A 19,629-nucleotide genomic window follows, 5' to 3' on the forward strand; every position below is an offset into this window, starting at 1 on the left:
TCACAGAACTCGTAACTTTAACTCCACACAGAGTTCTGTGTATGGGACCGCGCGCCGTCGCTGATGGCGCTAGACGGCTGTACATGTGTTGCACACGCATAGTCGGATCAGTGGGACATTTATCTGCTGCCTAAAGTCTCATAGACAACAACACTGCACTACAATAGCTGCATGAACACATAAGTTTATCAGTGGACCAGTGCTATTAAAGAAGAGAGCTCTAACGTTAGCAAGGATGGCCAATCGAGAAAGGCTGGATAATGTTAATCCAACGGTTCATGGGAAACTTAACAACAGACAGGTCTTGCCTTCTGAAGAAGATGACAACATTGCAGATGCTATCGACACAAGAGAAGTCTTTGATATCCTTTTTGATGTGCTACCACCAAAAGTGACCACACTTTTTTTTTCTTTTTTCTTTTATCAGTGCAAAATATTTTGATAATTCTATTCAGTCTTAATGTTATATTGGATTATCCAGTCCTGACTTAACGTTTACAAAGTGTATGTAGGATAGGATGTACATGTAGAGTAGAAACAGTCAAGTATGGTAAGGGTGGGTGCCAGTGCCATGCATCAGCAGGGTACTGTACCTTTAAACGTTTTAAAGGTACCCTGCGTATCATGGCTGTCGGCGTATAGAACGAAAAGGTACAATGCGTGGGATTAAGCGCCATAAGCAACAAAAATGATAAAAGCGAAGAGATGTAAACAAACTCATAAACAAACTAACAAACTAAACTAACAGTTCAGTTACACATCCGCTTAGTTAATTATGAAGATGACGTAGACTGTGAAATTCATGCATGTGTATTACGATACCTATCAAGGGAGGGGGTGCTGATCTTAGCGCCGAGAACTGTGCCTGATACTGGATAGTCTGCAGTTGCAGAAACATATCACCACAAAGCATACATAATACGTGGTAGAAAGTACTTACTACTTGGAGTTTTAATACATAGATGTAGAGTCTAGAGAGATGTAGAAAGCAGTGCGTATTTGCTCCTCCAGGTACCATGTCACTGTTCCTCTGATATGTGGACTTTACTTTATGGGATGGATTTTCCAGTGTTTGTAAGGATGACTTTGAACTGATTAACACTTGATGCTGAGTCTATAAACTGCTGTGTCTGATAAGGATACTGTCACCCACTGTTGCAAAACAAATCAAAGATGGGTTGTTTGTATTGCCAGACTATAGTTCAAGGCTCTGTGACTTCTCCCATGCCCAGGTGAAACCAGAGGGTGTGAGTGAGTTCACCATGTAGGCCAATGTCTTCAAATTCTTTCCTCCTTAACACACTTTGTATCCACATTTGATCAGACACATCAACGATCCTGAGCATCCGCTTACTCTTGAAGAGTTAAATGTCGTTCAACAAGCAGAAGTTGAGGTAATGTCTGAAGAAATCTTTTAAAGTTAAAATTGAAACAATATATTTTTGAATTTTATGAGAAATTGAAACAATATATTTTTGAATTTTATGAGAAATCATGTTTTTATCAAGGTTTAGGAGCAATATATACGGTACTCATGACTTTCTGTTTTGTGTTGTATTTATGTTTGTTCTGTGGGCAATTCCGCGGTTAGTAACGTTCCATTTAAGCAAATTCAGATATTTATTTTTATTACTAGATCACCATTTATTCATTTCAAGTCAAAATCTTGGTTAAAACATGTTCACCCTTCCCAGGTTCATGATATAGAAAAGAATGAATACAATCCAACAAATATTAGAATTGTTATGGCAACTAAAAGGGCTGGTTAGTAATGTTACGAAAAAAGGACATGACAAAAAAATCAATGTGACAAAAAGTGTGCAAAAATTCAAATTACTTCAAACAAAGTGTTGCATTAATTTCAATCATTGCATCATGACAAATGTTCACGCAAATATTTTTAGCAGTTTGACCAATAATTAATCAGCTAGGCCCCCAAAGCATGGTTAGTATTTGTCCAGAGTAATTCCGCAGGTCATTTCACCCTTTCGTAATTGACAAAATGTCACATGACTTCTGGAATATTTAAATGTATTCATCTTTTATCCTTTAGCAAAACTTTGAGGAAATATTTTCAAAGGAACCCACTGTAATTTGCATTCAGTGAATTTCAGCATCCCCAGTCCCACATGTACATTTTTAATGATGGTTTTAGATCTTGCAAAACCAATAAGTACGGAAAATAAAATCTACTGAATTTGGAAGACCTTAAAGGTACTAGCCCACATTTGCAAACCCACAAAAATCAAAACTGCATAAAACAGGTCCAATATGACTTCAAGTACAAGTTATGACAGTAACATGCCTCACCTGTCGCTCTTTGTCTATACCATTCGATAAAAGAGAGAAAATCATCGTTTTAAAATCAATTTTCAAACCGGGTCAACCCGACCCAAAATCGAATTACGAGCGCGGGCTATAGCTACGTACATTGTACATGTAACACGTACGTGGACCGGAGCTAGCGAGCGTTATACGCATGCATACGGATTACGGTGCATTTTCATTTATTTTTATGAAAGTAATGGACTAATTGGAACGAAATTTTGCACAGGTGTTACTGCAATCATACCCAAACTCCATGCTAACTATGAGACCAATTGCGGCAGGTTTACAAATGTGGGCTAATACCTTTAATGATTGGTGAACATCCATGGCATTAGTTGATACCTAAAGAGTAAGACAAAGAGGCACATTTCTTTTATCCATGTCATGTCCACCTAACTGCGGAATTGCCCCTGTTCTTATGAGTATCTTTCTTTTCTTTTCTTTTTTGGATTAAGTATTCAGTCCTTAATGTATAATTGTGTCTGCTTCCATGCCAATTTGTCTTTTATGCATCTCTTTAATCGTAATCACAACCCTCAAGCCCAGGACCGGCTTTTTAGCAGTTTTTTTTGTTTTTTGTTTTTTTGTTTTTTTTTTGCGCATAAAATATGGCTGTATTGCCATTGTTACCTCAGGTATGCTGCATGAGATGAGGATTTGCTGAGTAGATGTGGCCACATTCTACATTTTTTTTTTCTCGGCATATTAGTCTGTCAAAACAGTGACAAATATATATTGAGGTAAAATTCAGCAGTCTGTGGCCATTTTGTGAACACATCATATTTACTCTTACCCATTTGGGGATAAAGACCCCGTTTACAGTGCGAGGCTCGGCCACGGCTGAGCCGCGGCCGAGCCCAGCCCCGCTTCAGTGTAAACGTGCAAAAGGCCAAATGCGAGGCCAAAATTGGCCTCGCATTTGGCCTCGCTCTGGAGGAGCCCGGCCTCTTCTTGGTGTAAACGCAAACTGGGCCAAATGCGCGGCCAATTTTAGTCTGGCTTCCAGACCCTCTGCCCGTACTATTTCGCTATTCACGATATTAACCCCCTCAACGTGGAAAACTAGTATAGTTTAAGGTGGTTTTGTCCTGCAAAGGATTTTTCCTTCGGCAGAGGCCTTTGCCTGAACGGCGACTTCGTCGCCACGGAATCCAGTTGGCAAAGGGTCTGAAAACCAAGCTATACCAAATTGCGTTTGTTTACAAGCAGAGCGCCACTACGACAAAATATTGAAAGGTTTGAATTAAAAGCGCGGCCGAGCCCAGCAGTGTAAACGTACAAAATTGCGAGGCTCGGCCGCGCAATTGAGGCCGGACTAGGCCGTGGCCGAGCCACGGCCGAGCCCGGCCCCGCACTGTAAACGGGGTCATAGATCTTAAAACCCAAATGTTCCAATATCCTTTTAGTCATGCTTTTCTTTTTCTTTTGCTATTTTTTACAGTTTTTTTATTACTTATAGTAAAAGAGCACGTTTGTATTTGCAACAAGTTATTGCTGCAAGGCACAGTGTTCATTCATCACAATTGCACACTGTAAAACACAATATTTTCGCGGCATTAAATTTTCGCGAATTGGAGCTTCTAATTTCAATGCATATAGTGGAGACAACAACTTTCGCATGCATTTTAATTTCGCGAATCTTGGCTCTCGCGAAATTCACAAAATTAAAATGCACGCAAACATTCCTCGTTTTACAGTATTCTTTTTTTCTCCTTTTCTCTTCGTTGCTTCTCTGTTCTATTTAGGTTGATGACGAGGGGAACGCAGTAAAAGTGACCTTCACCCCAACTATTCCACACTGCAGCATGGCTACTCTTATAGGACTTGCAATCAGAGTCAAACTACTCCGCTCTTTGCCGTCTAGATTTAAGGTATGAAAAAAATAGCAGCTGAACACAATTTATGTGTGATTGAAATGTCATGACAAATTGTGCATTTCATAGAGTTATACATTATAAGAGACTGGAGTTGTGTGGAGTTTGCAATTAAATTGTATCACCGCTGATAATGATAATGGTGTTTTCCTCATCCATCAACTTTCTATTTATGTCATGCTTGAAATGCTTGCAAAAGGTTCAAACTATGGTGCATCATTGGACACTAACTAATGCAGGCACCTAATTTTCACATCTAGTGGATAAAACCAAATCATTTGGCCATGTTCAATGTATTTGAAGAAAAGATTTAAATGTACCATATTATGAAGTACTTATATTTGAAAATGTGGATACAGTTATGGAGGTTGCTTTCTTTTTATTCTGTTGTTAATTACATGTAAATCTAAATATTTTTTGTTATTGTCATGGATAGGGTTTTATATAAGGACTGTTGGGATCTAGATCTTTTTAAACATGACATGTGTGATAGCAACTGTTGGCATATTTTACTCCATGAAATAGGTTGATGTCATCATAAAGCCAGGCACCCATGTCTCTGAAAATGCAGGTAAATATGATTTTACTTTTTAACCTTTGACACTCATAAAATTTTCATTAGAGTAAGTCATTTTTTTTTTTCTCTCTAGACTGACTCCAACAGAGAGCTAGAGTTAAAAATTTCATGTAAGGTCAGCTGAATCTGTGGTACTAATCATTTTTATTTCATAATTGAAAAAGGAAATAATACAAGTTATATATAATGCCAGCAGTTTTTACAGCAAAGTAAAGCCAGAAAAGTTGTGTAAGTGGACAAGTTTAAATTCCATTTGTTGCATTTGTTTCAATTCCACAAGTCGTCTGAAAGTATTGATGTAAGGAAATGACGCAAATCTCTCGTTTGAAGAGGCTACACCCCAGTAAATAATGCCAGTGCATATCTTGGCAATCAATGACTTAAAGTCAAAGATATAAAACACCTGTTTCTTGACCCTGGCCTAATCTAAACATCAGTCATCGCCACAGCGCCACAGGAGGGGGGGGGGGGGGGGGGGCACCGCGAGAGGAGGAGATTGTTTTGGTTTTGGCATGGGCCATGTAGCTCCATGGTGCGTGTGTGTGTGTGTGTACGTGTGTGTGTGTGAGTGCAGACATTCAGCGTATGCAGACAGAGCATGCCTGTACTGTAGTGACCGGAACTATTGTCATTCCATTTTGCTCTTCCCTTCTCCCTCCCCCATCTCTCCCCCCTCTCCCTCCCTCTCTCCCTCTCGCTCTCCCTCTCTCTCTCTCTCTCTCTCTCCCTCTCTCTCTCTTTCTCAATGATCCAGTCAGCAGGCTGATTGTAACCAGGGAGGTAGTCTCACCTCCCCGTTGTAACTCACTGCCAAATAGCACATTGTCAGCACCGGCAAACTGGCAATGCTCTCCTTCTTATTCCTGTATTTTCGTTATTTACGGGTCGATTTTTTTCGTTCGAAATGTAAAATGGATGACCATAGAATTTCTCAATAGAATATAAAATTGAAAACTTTAGATAGGATAGAGAAAATTGAGTTCACTTTGAATGGTCTGCCACAGGCAGATATCCTTATCATGCTCTTACGTAATACGACAGCTGCTTTAGATCCAGTCAGCAGGCTGATTGTAACCAGGGAGGTAGTCTCACCTCCCCGTTGTAACTCACTGCCAAATAGCACATTGTCAGCACCGGCAAACTGGCAATGCTCTCCTTCTTATTCCTGTATTTTCGTTATTTACGGGTCGATTTTTTTCGTTCGAAATGTAAAATGGATGACCATAGAATTTCTCAATAGAATATAAAATTGAAAACTTTAGATAGGATAGAGAAAATTGAGTTCACTTTGAATGGTCTGCCACAGGCAGATATCCTTATCATGCTCTTACGTAATACGACAGCTGCTTTCTCAATGATCCAGTCAGCAGGCTGATTGTAACCAGGGAGGTAGTCTCACCTCCCCGTTGTAACTCACTGCCAAATAGCACATTGTCAGCACCGGCAAACTGGCAATGCTCTCCTTCTTATTCCTGTATTTTCGTTATTTACGGGTCAATTTTTTTCGTTCGAAATGTAAAATGGATGACCATAGAATTTCTCAATAGAATATAAAATTGAAAACTTTAAAAAGGATAGAGAAAATTGAGTTCACTTTGAATGGTCTGCCACAGGCAGATATCCTTATCATGCTCTTACGTAATACGACAGCTGCTGGAGTCATCAAACCCTGGCTTGGCCTCCAGGTTTGTCACGCTGAGCTTGCAATGGACAAGTACTTCGACTCCCAACTCTCAAACGACAAATAAACGCACCCCACTTTGGAAAAATTCGGCTGGGGTCTCGCTTCAAACGAGAGATTGACGGCATGGCAAATTCTAAAGTGCTTAAAAGCTGAAGTAATATTTGATGTGTACTTCTGAAACAAGAACAAAAGTCACTGGGTTAAAGATGTTCAGATGAAGCAGTGGGGAATAGTAACACATCATTTTGGTACAGTGAGAGATAGCCAATCGCGAGCACCACTCACTTGGCAAAAAGCTGTGACTTCTGCTCCCACTTTTGTCTTGCCTTGCTATTAGTGAACAAGCAGCTAGCGGACAAGGAGCGTGTAGCAGCTGCCCTTGAGAACAATCATCTCCTGGAAGTCGTCAACCAGTGTTTAACGCAGAGAAACTGAGCTGCGGCAACAGTGAGGTTACACCCGGGTGTCCATTGCCGATGTCCAGTCCCAGGTGCCTGGACAGGGGGGCCATGATGGCAATCACAGGGGGATAGCAGTGTGATTACTCGGTGCGAAGAGCGCATATGCACCAGACTGGAGAGACATGCTACTGTTGTGTTTTCCAGCTTGTAAATGAAGCCTGGTAGCAGTTGTGGGTCTGAAGTCTGTCCTCAAATTTCCCAGGTTGTGGTGGGCATTGATGCTGGAGGAGTCGCGAAAAACAAATAAACAAACAAAGTCTAACATATAAGCAGTTTCCACTCTCCCAGTGAAAACCATCTAATATATATACGTATGTAACCAAGACAGTGAACCTTGTAAATGAGAAATCTTTGCACTCAATGTGCAACCACTCCATGCCTCATTGTACAGTAGCTCTAGCAGCAAGTGTCTGACTTTTTCTAGGGTTGATATTTTGACTTGAAACTTGCTGTGCTTTCAGCATTTTCTGAGAGCAGAGTAATGCTTTCTGCATGGGGTCCCGGTTGTGTTCAGATAAAGAGCAGTGTGTGAGGCATGCAAAGAGGGGTGGAAGGGTAGGATGATGGGATTAGGGATGAAATGATATCATGAAAATGAATGTAATTTACCCAGCTTCCAAACTTTATGTAGGCAATGCATTTTTGCTGAGAGAGGGATAACTGTGGTATTCTTTATAGAAATCCAGCAATTCACACTTGATTTGCTGTGACTATTGTTTACTGACACTGTTTAACAATTTTATAGACGAATAAGTAAAAATAGATTGTGGAGGAATAAGTAGGGTGAGTTCTTGAAGGTTATTTTAGTTTTGCCTGTGATTTCAAATGAATTAAAGATAACTTACATTTCATATGATTGTGCATATTACTTTTCATACCTCGCCCCCATAAATGGCAGAGGTACACATTATTTTTCTATGTCTGTATTGTTATTTTGGCAGTATGCTTATGCCATAATTTCCTGAATGCATCACAATGACAATGTGTATGACTGATGACAATACATGGTTGAGCAGATGGTCAAAGGCTGCATATAGAAGATTAAAGACTCCTTTTCATATAAAACTAGAAAAGCACTTACTGCAGACTTCAACCAAGCAGCTCATTTCCACCCATATTGTGATTTCTCACTGAGCAATAAAATTGATTAACGATCATCAGCATATCGTGTACAGTAGAGTGATAGTCATACTAAATAATCTAGCTACATTGTATTTATTGTGGAGTTAAATACACATACAGTGTATGCTGAAAATAGCCATATTTTTCATTGATGAAGAATTCTTTAAAAAGTGAAATAAAAATCCTGGATCCAGACGGTGATCCAGATCACTATCAAAATGTAATTATCTCTTCCTTGTGTCATTTTCGACCTTTCCTGAAAATTTTATCTAAATTTGTTTATAACTTCATGAGTTATTTGGCAAAAAAAAAAAAAAAGACAGACAAGCCAACACTGGCAAAAACATGACCTCAGTGGTGGAGGTAGCAATATCTTAAACCGTTGAGGATGGTTTGATTTTGTTTCAACACACATTTCCTATCGATGCTTCGACAGGTTAAGAGGTATGTCAGTAGGTGATGTTCTGTTTAATTCATTAGCCATAAAGATGTACACCTTTTTGATGGATGTTATTAAGACCACTGTTTGAAATCGGACCGTTTTCAATTTTTGCCTTGGCTAGAAAAAATCAATTGCTACACATGTTGAAGTTCTTCGATTAAAAAAAATATTCAAACCTGTGTTGAGTATTAACAAGGATAGACAATGAACTTGCACATTTTGATGATGATATACAGTATCTGTGAACCCCAGGGTTAAAAAAAAAAAGAAAATCAAGGAAAAATTGCAAAATTTCACAAGAATGTAACAACCTTAAAGTCCTACAATGTGATGATTAATGTGCCTACACCAATACAGTACTTATGTTAGCGACCATATGACATATGATAAATCAGCAAATGCAGTGTTTGGGGTCAGGATGCCTGTAATTCTTCAATATTTCTTATTCATAGATGATGCTTTTGGCTTTTAGGGCCATTCTTATTTCAAGCAGCATTTACAAATACAAAAGGTGATTTTTGTATGATACTTTTTGTGTACACACTAAAGTGAGACTTGTGACGTTAGTAAATGACACTCTCACCTCATCTTATGTGTGTATTTTTGTGGTTGCAACCATCATCATTGTTCTGTGAAACTGTTTGATACTATGAAAACCCAGAACTGTATAGCCTCAGAGCCAATTTTGATGTGGCTGTTACTTGTATGTACAATTCTATATGTTTGATTTTACTCTACAGCTGTATTTATTAAAGTCAACTTTATCATGCAGTGGAATTGCATTTAAAGTACACACACCTGTGGTTGTCCTCTGGAGAAAAGCCTTCTTATGTGTGAATGCATGTATGTGCTTTGTTTGTTTGTTTGTTTGTTAGTCTGTTTGTGTGTGGGTGCAAGAGTGTGTATGTTCTGTTTTTTGTTGTTTCTTTGTGCTCTACAAAATATTTAAGTTGGGAATGCAGAGAGGAGAAGGGAACCTCGGCTGATTTAGTAAACGTATGAATAGGTGGATGAGTATTATGTCTGTGTGTGTGCATTTTTTGTGTGTATGCTGTAATATGGGTTAATTTGGGGGCATTAAGATAAGTGGAAATAAAGAGAGTATAGAGTGACAATGAGTGATTTTACTATGCAGTTGTATGATACTTGCTTGAAGAAAGGAGAGGAATCTGACATTTCTTTTAATAACAACTTTATACACACACACACACACACACACACATATATATATATATATATATATATATTCATACATATATAAGATAATTAAAACAAATCACATGCTCTGTAATTTCATTGAGTGTATCTGCTGAAGATTAATCTATTATCATTGAATCATATAATAGGTCCTAAAAAAAAGACAAATTGTTAATTGATTTATGAGCTGTAAGGATGTGCATGTAACTAAATTATGGGTGGTAGAAGGTTTCCAAGAAAATGTAAACAATTTTCTTGAAAACGACCGGAACATGTTTGGCGAAATGTCAAGAGTGCCGAGGCCCCCTTTCAGGGCCACATCTCTTAAGAAAGAATACATGGTACACGGTTAAGCCTTCTACCACCCATTGTTCCTCCGGGCCGCCACGGAAGCCTTCAAAGATTTCATGTAACGGAATTCATTTCATGTTTGCAACTGATTGACAAATTGCCCTACATCGACGTAAATAAGCACTGAATTGATCAGTGTTTTAGTAGTAGCCACGATAAGAAAATCATGGACGTACATACTCTAGCAGGATTCGAACCTAAGACCTCCTGACCTCCGGACAGGCGTCATCTCCACTAGACCACTGACCGAGCTTCTGCCCGACAGCAAGTGTTGGTTCTAATCCTCATAGCATGCAGCGGGTACTTTCATGAATGGTGTTCACTGCATGACAACCTTAGAAGAACGCCATCTAGCGTTAGTGAACAAGCAGTTACGGGAAGCCACTTATTTATTTATTTATTTTTTTTTTTTTTTCACATGCAGCACCCGCTCCTTTCCGTCATTTTTGGGCGGTGGGAGAGACAAACATGGGCTATAATTATGGCCTCGCAAGAAACAGTGTTATGACAGCCATTATCAACATCATTGTGACAACCATTACCATATACAGTATTGCGTCGTCATTTATGGGGCCTAAAGTAATGATGATGATTAGTGTATTGTTGCTTATATATGATACCATTAATACATCATTGTTATTATATCTTAACCATTACCATTACCATTTCAATGCAAGTGTATATTATTTGCGATTTATGTTTTCATTTTGCAGAAATAGCTAAACCTGATGCTTATCCCCGACTGAAAAGACTTATTCGAGTATTATCCAGGATCACAATTATTTTCTTTTTACGTTAAAAAATGTAGATAATGAATATAGATTTAGAGTTGATGACACTCTATGATCTTCCGTGTGTAGTCTCCTACCGCTCCAAAGTGTCATCATTAATGACTTGTGTAGATTAAATAGTACTAATAATGCAAACAAGAACTACAGAAAAAAAAAATATGTGCATGGACTACAACATTATTACGGACATCGCTGAAATGTAGAGTTGGCGAAGGTCTTATTTACCCAGGGTAGCCTCTTCAGTGTTGCCACTGCTCTACCAGAGGGCCCTGCTATTATTATTATTACCCTAGCGTTGCCAGGTACCCATTTATACACCTGGGTCGAGAGGGACACAGTGGGTAAAATCATCTTGTCCAAGGACGTAAGCACTGGGCGGGATTCGAACTCGGGTCCTCCGATCGGGAGTCGGGAGTCTTATCCACTATGCCACAGCGCCCCCACTAATTCATACGTATATTTTACTTTGGAGGCTGTCTATCAGCTAGCTTAATAATAATAATGTTTGTTTTATGTTATAAGTGCTGTCTGGGGCAAATTATTTGTATAGGGCCCCATTTCTCTCTCTCTTCTTTCGATCTTTAAAATAACAAACAAACATTAATAATAATACAATAAACCGGATTTGTATAGCGCATATCAAAAAAAAAAGAAAAAAAAGAGAGAGAGATTAATGCCCCTATATGCACATAAAAGGAAGAAAAATAGAGAAAGAGAGGAAACAGACATGTGTTTGTGTGTGTGTGTGTGTGTGTGTGAGAGAGAAGATCCAAAAGGAGACAAAACAAGATGAAAAACTGACATACAGGTTCATTGACATATGTTAAAGAGGATGTTTTAAACACAGATACAGACACAGATACAGACACAGATACAGACACAGACACAGGCACACACACACACACAGACACACACACACACACACACACACACACACACACACACACACACACACACACACACACACACACACACACACACACACACACACACACACATACAAACAAAAACAAAACACGTACGCTGTATCCGCCTGCCTGAGATGCGTGGGTAATGTGTTAAAGCCGGCAGCTTTCGGTAAATCCGCAGCTGTATTGCACATTAAGGTCCGATAATCTGCTTTACAAATTCGCGCAATGGAACTACGCTCTATTTCATTGAAAAAAAAAACAAACAAACAAAACAAGTGTGATAAACGGAGGTAGCTACAATATAGACAATAATAACGAGCTTTCTTCAGCAAGTTTGTGGTTGTCAATGGGACCAAATCGCTTTCCACCCACATTGATTGTGGAGTGTCTCAAGGCTCAGTGTTAGGCCCACTATTATTTCTTATCTATATCAATGATATCATCAGTGCTACATAATTGTTTACTTACTCACTGTTTGCTGATGATACAAGTCTTCTGTCCTCCCACAAGGATGTGTGCAGTTTAATATCTTCAGCAAATGATGAACTTAATAAACTTTGTCGTTGGTTTTGTTGTAATAAATTGTCACTTAATCTTCAGAAGACACAATGTGTTATTTTCAGAACAAGGAATAAGAGGATACCTTTAAACACCCCTTCTCTCATTATTGGTGGACATCAGGTAGCTACAAGCGAAAATGTATTATTCCTTGGTATTACTATCAATGAATTTCTGTCATGGAAGCAACACATTCTAAATGTATGTTCCATCTATACTTCTCGGGGTGTTGGTGTGATGCATAAGCTAAAATTTATTGTTCCTAAAAGTGTCTTGACTACACTGTATAATAGCATCATAATGCCTCACTTGATGTATTGTAATGTTGCTTTGGGTAATACTTATAACAGCCATCTTCATAAATTGTTTATTGTACAAAAAAGAGCTATCAGGCTAATAACAAGCTCACACTTTACTAGGCCAAGTGCCCCCAGTTCTTACAGCTGCGTTGTTTACCTCTAAACGAGTTAGTGTCTTTTAACTCATTGGCATTCATGTACAAGCTTCACATGTCCAGTTCTCCCTCCTTATTTTTGGATTTGTTCGTCAAAAACTCAGTTGTTCATTCCCATAATACACGTCAGAAAAACCTTCTGCATCTACCTTATGTAGCTATCAGTATTGCCCTAAATTCTTTTTATGTGTCTTGCATTAAAGAATGGAACATGTACCCTCAGATGTTAAAGATAGTACCACTTTTTCCAGATTTAAAGTGTTGACTCAGAAGTATTTGCTTCATCGATATTCTCAGTCTCATTGATGCTGCTCTTTTTAAATTCTAGATACATGACTTCATCTCATCGCTTTCCATTTGAGTAACATAGTCTAAATGCCAATTATGTTTTGCTTTAAAATTCCATAAGTAGTGTGTGTGTGTGTGTGTGTGTGCACTTAGAATCCATCCATGTATGTTAAAGGGAACACAAACCCAAAGAGCAATGTGGATTGAGTAAAAGCAGTAACATTAGTAGAACACATCAGTGAAAGTTTGAGGAAAATCGGACAATCGATGCAAAAGTTATGAATTTTTAAAGTTTTGGTGTTGGAACCGCTGGATGAGGAGACTACTAGAGGTTATGACGTATGAGAGGACCACAATATAAAGAAAATATAAAAGGAATTCCACAAAAATTCACTTTTCTAGCAAAATGAAAGAGTTCTTGATTAACCGCTTTCAGAAAGCAGGGGGAATAAGTGCTACCCCTAACATATGTCAGTATCAAGCTGACGGAATGTGTAATTTTCATGAAAAATGAATTTTTATTGAATTCCCTTTTTATTTTCTTTATATTGTAGTCCACTCATACGTCATAACCTCTAGTAGTCTCCTTAGCCAGCAGTTGCAACACCAAAACTTTAAAAATTCATAACTTTTGCATCGATTGCCCGATTTTCCTCAAACTTTCACTGATGTGTTCTACTAATATTACTGCTTTCACTCAATCCACATTGCTCTTTGGGTTTACTTTCCCTTTAAAGCCAGCATGACTGTAAAATTCTGGTTTATGGTAAAAATTAGAAACTCTCCTTTAGAAAGGGTCCTTACCTGTGGAGAAGTGAGGGTGGAGACCATACCACAAAGTTAAAAAAAAAACAAAAACAAAAAACTGCTGCTCCCTCTTGTGGTCATATATTACTAGCCGATAAAATAAATTTTAAATTGACTCGAGGGGGGGGGGGGGGCAATAAATTTGGTGTCATTTTTTTTTTTTTGTCTCTGGGGTGTGGTTGCTGCGCTTCTTGAGGGATGCCACTAGAATTATTCTATGGCTTTAATATGTTTGTATATATGTTAGTGAGTTCTTATATTACATGTTTTAACTTGCCTTTTCAGGGGTCTTATTATACAAGCTTGCTTTTCTAAGACCCCTCCACTTTACATCTATAATGCATCTACATGCATTGTCAATTTATATTCAAATATTCTGCAAATTGTTTTAATCGCATATATTCAACAATGTATTCCTTGTTACATATTATTATTCTTATGTAATTTTTGTATTGTGGAAACTTTGAATAAACTTGAAACTTGAAACTTGAAACTTGAAAATATGGACTGAGTCACTCACTATTTCATTAAAAAAAAAACTGTGATAAACGGAGGTATAAAAAATGAACTTCTTCAGCGTCCTTACATGATATCACGCACTGACGAAATACATTATAAAATGAACAACAATTAATATAAACGAATATAGGTACAGGAGGGTATACCTTCACGCCACCAACCTCTTAACGTTAATTGTCTTGGTTGTATTAACAAGGATGTGCATGGATAGACCTATTAATTAGCATGATGGGCGATTCCCGCTCATGACGATCTGTTAATAATGAACGCAATGTACTTAGTACATGCCCACCTGCCCATTTATGTACGAGATAATGATGATTAATAGATTACACAATAGATTGGCCGAAATTGGCTTCGAAAAACTAAATTCCTATTGCCATAACATCTCGCATTTTGTTATTGATTGTTTTATAGTGTAAGATTATATAGCCAGGAATGCCTGGAAAATTGTGTATCATATCATATGGAGGGATCTGTCTCATGTCATCGTGTTTCTTTGACTAAAGCTATCTTTAGATTGTCGATTCCTGCTCTGCTGTCCATTTTTTAAAAGTAGGTACATTGATTTTCCATGCTTTCACCATCAAAGAAACCTACTAGGTTTATAGCAAATCGATGAAGTCCTTTGTATAAATGTCATTCGTTACAAATGTATCAGATCATGTAAAACATTGTGGTACATGTTTGTTGTTCGCGTTTCAACATGATTCCCAGCAACTTGGAGACTGCGATAAAGAACGGAACACGCGCAGCAACTGTGTTGTGCAGCGCAGTGAGTCACAGTGCTTCGCGATCATTTCAATTCATCATATTTTTCGAACTTTCTTTTGCCTTACTTTTTCATGGCAATATCTGAACATCTGAACATCTGAACATTTTTACCGAAGATTTTATCTTTCCAAGCAGTTGCGATTCATTTCGGTGACCCTGAGATGCTAAACAGGCATTTCAACTCAATCAATAGCGTCTTTAGTAATCTCGGCACAGGGAGGGCACTCGAAGCAGGCCCATAGCAGGGTCTGTAAGTTTGGACGAGTTCATTATAGTAGATGGGGGAAAATGTTAAAAAAATAATTCGATTTGAGATTTTTATGCCTTTTGACAATCTATTGTATATTAACTTGAAATCAAAATTGATTTTATTACATCTATCTTGTACTTGCAAGAATGAATACAAAACCCTAAATTTCTGTGGCACCCGAAAGATAATATGATTTAATTTTCCTACCCCTTGTTGAAGTTGACGAATCTATTTGCTTTTATTATGCAAATTTATCGGTTTCGTTGGAGATCGTACACAATCGATTTCAACATGGCGGAGTGAAGTTGGTGAAACTATTTAGAAGAACTGTGTTGAAGAAGTTACAGTTTAAACTCTGCATGACGTTCTTATACCATATAAACCGTGACATTTGGGTAGAATAATATTTAGGCACCGACGGTTGCCTACTGTCATAAATCATGGCAGACACCGAGCAGAGTAAAACGTCCTCAAATCGCATAAAAGCCGGGACAAAACGACATGGAGGACCCGGCAGCGCAGACCCGAAGAACAAGACCCGGCTAGCCGCCCTTGCGCCCGGCGAGAACCTGAAGGAGAAACAGGTAGACCATAATCTTATCTACGACATAAGATCGCATTCTAACTATGTTTACACGCTAGATCCTATAGTAAAAGTTCATTTGTAGAGCATTTTAGTCAGCATATTTAAAGTCAATTTTATCTGTATATTAGAATTTACACTCTAACGTTATAGATCTATATATCCTTGTGGCTTCTATCCTTCATCGCCTTTCAATATTAAGATTAAGAAGAGAAAGATGAGGAATGATTGCATGCCATCACTCAGTGATCAGTAAAGTAAAGATTCCTAACGCAAAGCGAATTATCAATTCTGTCTTTTTTACTAACGTAGCTAGATCTGTAGAGGGGGTCTAGCATCTTTGATCTTCCTCTCTAGCTCCATTCCATCCATATCACGAGGATGTTATTGTTAGGTAGGTCCTAACTATTTTTTTTTTTTTTTTTTGCTTATTTGTGTTAAGCTGTTAGATTCTACCTAGTGGTAAGCATGGTAAGACTAAGACTGAGTGAGACCACAACCAACTTGCTGATTATTCTGGTGCCTTCTGTCACTGATACGGTAGAGGTTGGCTTTGCAAGTGTGCAGAATTCTTTAAGTTCAACATTTTCACACATAATAATAATAATAATAATAATAATTGCATTTATATGGCGCTTCATACTGACGTTTCTAAGCGCACATTACCTAGGTTAGGCCTTAGGCCTAGGTCCAATCTATATTATCTTGTCTGGACGGCCGTGAGATGGCAAAACATTGTGTCTAACGTTAGAATAATCTACATTTGTGCATGCAACCTCTTTTCTAGGAAATTGAATTTAAAGTTTTGCAAAGGGGTTGATATGGCAAAACAACGTATTTCATGAAGATCATGATTCACTTGTAGAGCTTTCTTAATTCTATGTTGTTTTGCCAAGTTCATGTAGGACGCGTGTTGAGAAGGGGCAAGTGTATCGCCTCTTACATTGTTTTGCCAACAAAATTGTAACAATTCTGATTGAGAGGGGGTGTCATACAGTACACTGTATCTCAGGAACGGACTGCATTCTGATTTCAAGATTTTCATTTGTTTCAGTGTTAGATTACACTAAAACAAACTTAGATATGTTACTACAATAAGTCAATTTTCATGAGTTTTTGACATATGTTGTTTTGCCATCTCAAGTCTGTGGACCTACCACTTTAAAATGTCATTGGGATTGTATACAACCATCTTGGGCACTAATGTACTTTAGTATCCATGTACTATTACCAAGAAACCACTCTGCTTCAAAATTACAGGTTATAATTAATACAATAGCTTATTTGCAATCACACACAAAAATTGGAACCAAATTGGTTAGATCAGGAAGCATGATAAAGCATTGATATCAACATCAGCTTTCATGTCGTCGCTTAAAACAACTCTTTGTGAGCCTCTAATTTGCGATTGTGGTGTACGCTGCCTGCACTGTAATCTGAAACTGAAGTTAACCGCCAAATATTATGCAATGTATCTTTCAAGTACAGTGCTCACTGCTTAAATCAGGAGGGGTCTGGAAACAAGTTTTTCTCCAGTGCTCCTGCTTAAGCGGTGGCTGATATTGGCCTGTGCAAAACACACAACATGAAGCCCAGTATGTGCGCATTTACTAAACCATGCAGAGTTAATCAAACCCGCCGATAACCATAGCAACAAGTACCCACGCGCTACGACATGTAGACACAAATCGGTGATAAGATAAGACAAAGCAGTCTCATAATTTTGGCAATTACAATGTATATGCATTATCGGAACACACCTTCATTCATTTGATTCACAAAACACCCCTTTTTTAGTATTCAACGTACGTAGAAGTCACAATGTCACTATCTAAACCTATGGTAAAGGAGTACTTTTTCACGCGACAATATCCGGCCCAAGAATTGTTTTAAAAAAAGGATCATTTGTTTTACTTTTCACCCATTAATTCCTTTTGAAAGGGGAGTGTTTGTTTGTAGAATATTTGTTCTTTATCTCTACACGAACTGTAAAACCAGAAATATTTGCATGCATTAAACTTTTTGCTAATTTTGCGAGGAGCCAAGATTCGCAAAAGTAAAATGCACATCAAAGTTTTTGTATGCAGTTGTATCGTACTCATAATTTTTTCATGGCCAGCAATGGTCGAAAGTTTCATGCTGCGAAAAAGGCTGTCGTCTTCAATTTGCAAAAGTTTCATTTTGTGAATAATATTATTTCTGGTAATTTTTTGTGCTTGGCAGGATAAGATGAATTTTGCGTGATCAAGACACTAATCAGTGGAACGTATGTCACAAAAATATTTGTGTGCTTTTATTTTTCTGCAGGCTTCTTGTCACGCGAAATGCGCAAATATTTGCACATTTACAGTAGTTGTTTAAATCTTCATGAACTGGTACCCAGCTGGTGTGAAAATTTTAATGAATTTCACAACTGAAAGAACTTTCATCAAAAAGAAAGAAAGAAAGAAAAAAAAGAAACACATTAATATTTTAGGAGGTATTTACTTTTGAACAAATGTGCTCTCGTTCACAAAATTATAAGCGAGTGAAGTTCACAGAAGTTTGCTCAGTGCTGAAAATCAATTGTGCTAATTTCCTGCATGTTCAGTGTTGAAAATGAGAAAAATATACACATTTATAAGCAACAACATGTTACATGTTGAGTACCACATAACAAATTATTAACGCTATTGGTTGATGGAACACATAAAAACCAAGTGCTACTTTTGTAGGGATGTCATTTTTTGTGTGTGTAAAAAAAAAAAAGGAAAATGTTATTCTTCTATATTCATAACTGTGAGAGGTATATAGTCTGCTGTAAATCTGTATAAGATATCAGACATACATGTGAGAGTGGCAGTGTCAATCATGCAATTGAAAGAAATGTTCTGACTGCAATATTGATATTTTTACATTGTCACACTGCAATTTGTACAATCCTTCATTGTACCTCTCCAAAGATCATGATAGGGGTATACACTATATATTTCGCGTGGGTTTTATTTTCGCGAATTTCGCGAGTCGGGAGCTATTCGCGAACAGACCATACTGGCTAAGCTTGTTTACGTACATATAGCATGTCCACGTCTAACTACTAGAATCTCTAGTATACACAGCCCAGTCGCTGTGGTAGCATTCGTTGCTAGTAAGTTGAAAATTCACACTTTCTTTGCCACTTCATATTTTCTCTGGTCCCCCAATCGCGAATTTAACCACTCGCGAAAATGTGTGACATCGGCAATTCGCGAAAATTTATGTACGCGAAAAATTATAGCGTATACAGTATAAGTAGCAGCATTGACCAATCCTGTGAATACTGATAGGTGGAGGAAGGCCATACATGTTTGCTCTGTGTCCTATGTTTATGAAAACATTTTGAAGATATCAAAAGATAATCTGTAACATCAAGCAGTCAGTCCGCAGCACGTATGCTAATGAGCCGATCCGGCAAGATTTATTCAGCACTCTCGTTGACGATCTTTGCGTTCGAAAAGTGTCTCGTTGTGCGAGATTTTGCGAGACTTTGATAGGGCTATGGTTTTCACAGTGTAGCGACTTGTACATACATTCGTCATGGCTACAAGTCACGGTAAATTGTTTTCCAGACTTTGATCTTTATTTTGATACTAAATTTGCCTATAACATCGGATCTTTTCATGACTATATAATCAGTTGA

General features: G+C 38.0%; 2 protein-coding genes across 2 annotated transcripts in view; both read left to right on the forward strand.

Moving 5' to 3' along the window:
- Window position 1: 1 nt before the first annotated feature.
- LOC140233020 (cytosolic iron-sulfur assembly component 2B-like) lies at window positions 2-8,639 on the forward strand. Its single transcript, XM_072313126.1, has 5 exons — window positions 2-362; window positions 1,315-1,394; window positions 4,074-4,199; window positions 4,728-4,773; window positions 6,801-8,639. The coding sequence occupies exons 1-5, from the start codon at window positions 236-238 to the stop codon at window positions 6,896-6,898; spliced, it is 477 nt and encodes a 158-aa protein (XP_072169227.1). The 5' UTR covers window positions 2-235; the 3' UTR covers window positions 6,899-8,639.
- A 7,054-nt stretch (window positions 8,640-15,693) lies between these two features.
- LOC140232555 (dynein axonemal heavy chain 5-like) overlaps window positions 15,694-19,629 on the forward strand; it is an 89,182-nt gene continuing 85,246 nt past the window's right edge. Inside the window, exon 1 of the mRNA XM_072312651.1 lies at window positions 15,694-15,972. Within this exon, the coding sequence (XP_072168752.1) occupies window positions 15,829-15,972 (144 nt within the window). The 5' untranslated portion in view covers window positions 15,694-15,828. The remainder of the gene's footprint in view (window positions 15,973-19,629) is intronic.

This window comes from Diadema setosum, chromosome 9 (assembly GCF_964275005.1).
Source record: "Diadema setosum chromosome 9, eeDiaSeto1, whole genome shotgun sequence".
Taxonomy (NCBI): Eukaryota; Metazoa; Echinodermata; class Echinoidea; order Diadematoida; family Diadematidae; genus Diadema; species Diadema setosum.

What these genes read in the sequence shown, in the direction of transcription:
- LOC140233020 (XM_072313126.1), top strand. Translation starts at nt 236, where the DNA reads ATGGCCAATCGAGAAAGGCTGGATAATGTTAATCCAACGGTTCATGGG. An exon ending in CGACACAAGAGAAGTCTTTG is followed by an intron (nt 363 to 1,314) that starts ATATCCTTTTTG and finishes CTTTGTATCCAC; the next exon opens with ATTTGATCAGACACATCAAC. An exon ending in CTTTGCCGTCTAGATTTAAG is followed by an intron (nt 4,200 to 4,727) that starts GTATGAAAAAAA and finishes TCCATGAAATAG; the next exon opens with GTTGATGTCATCATAAAGCC.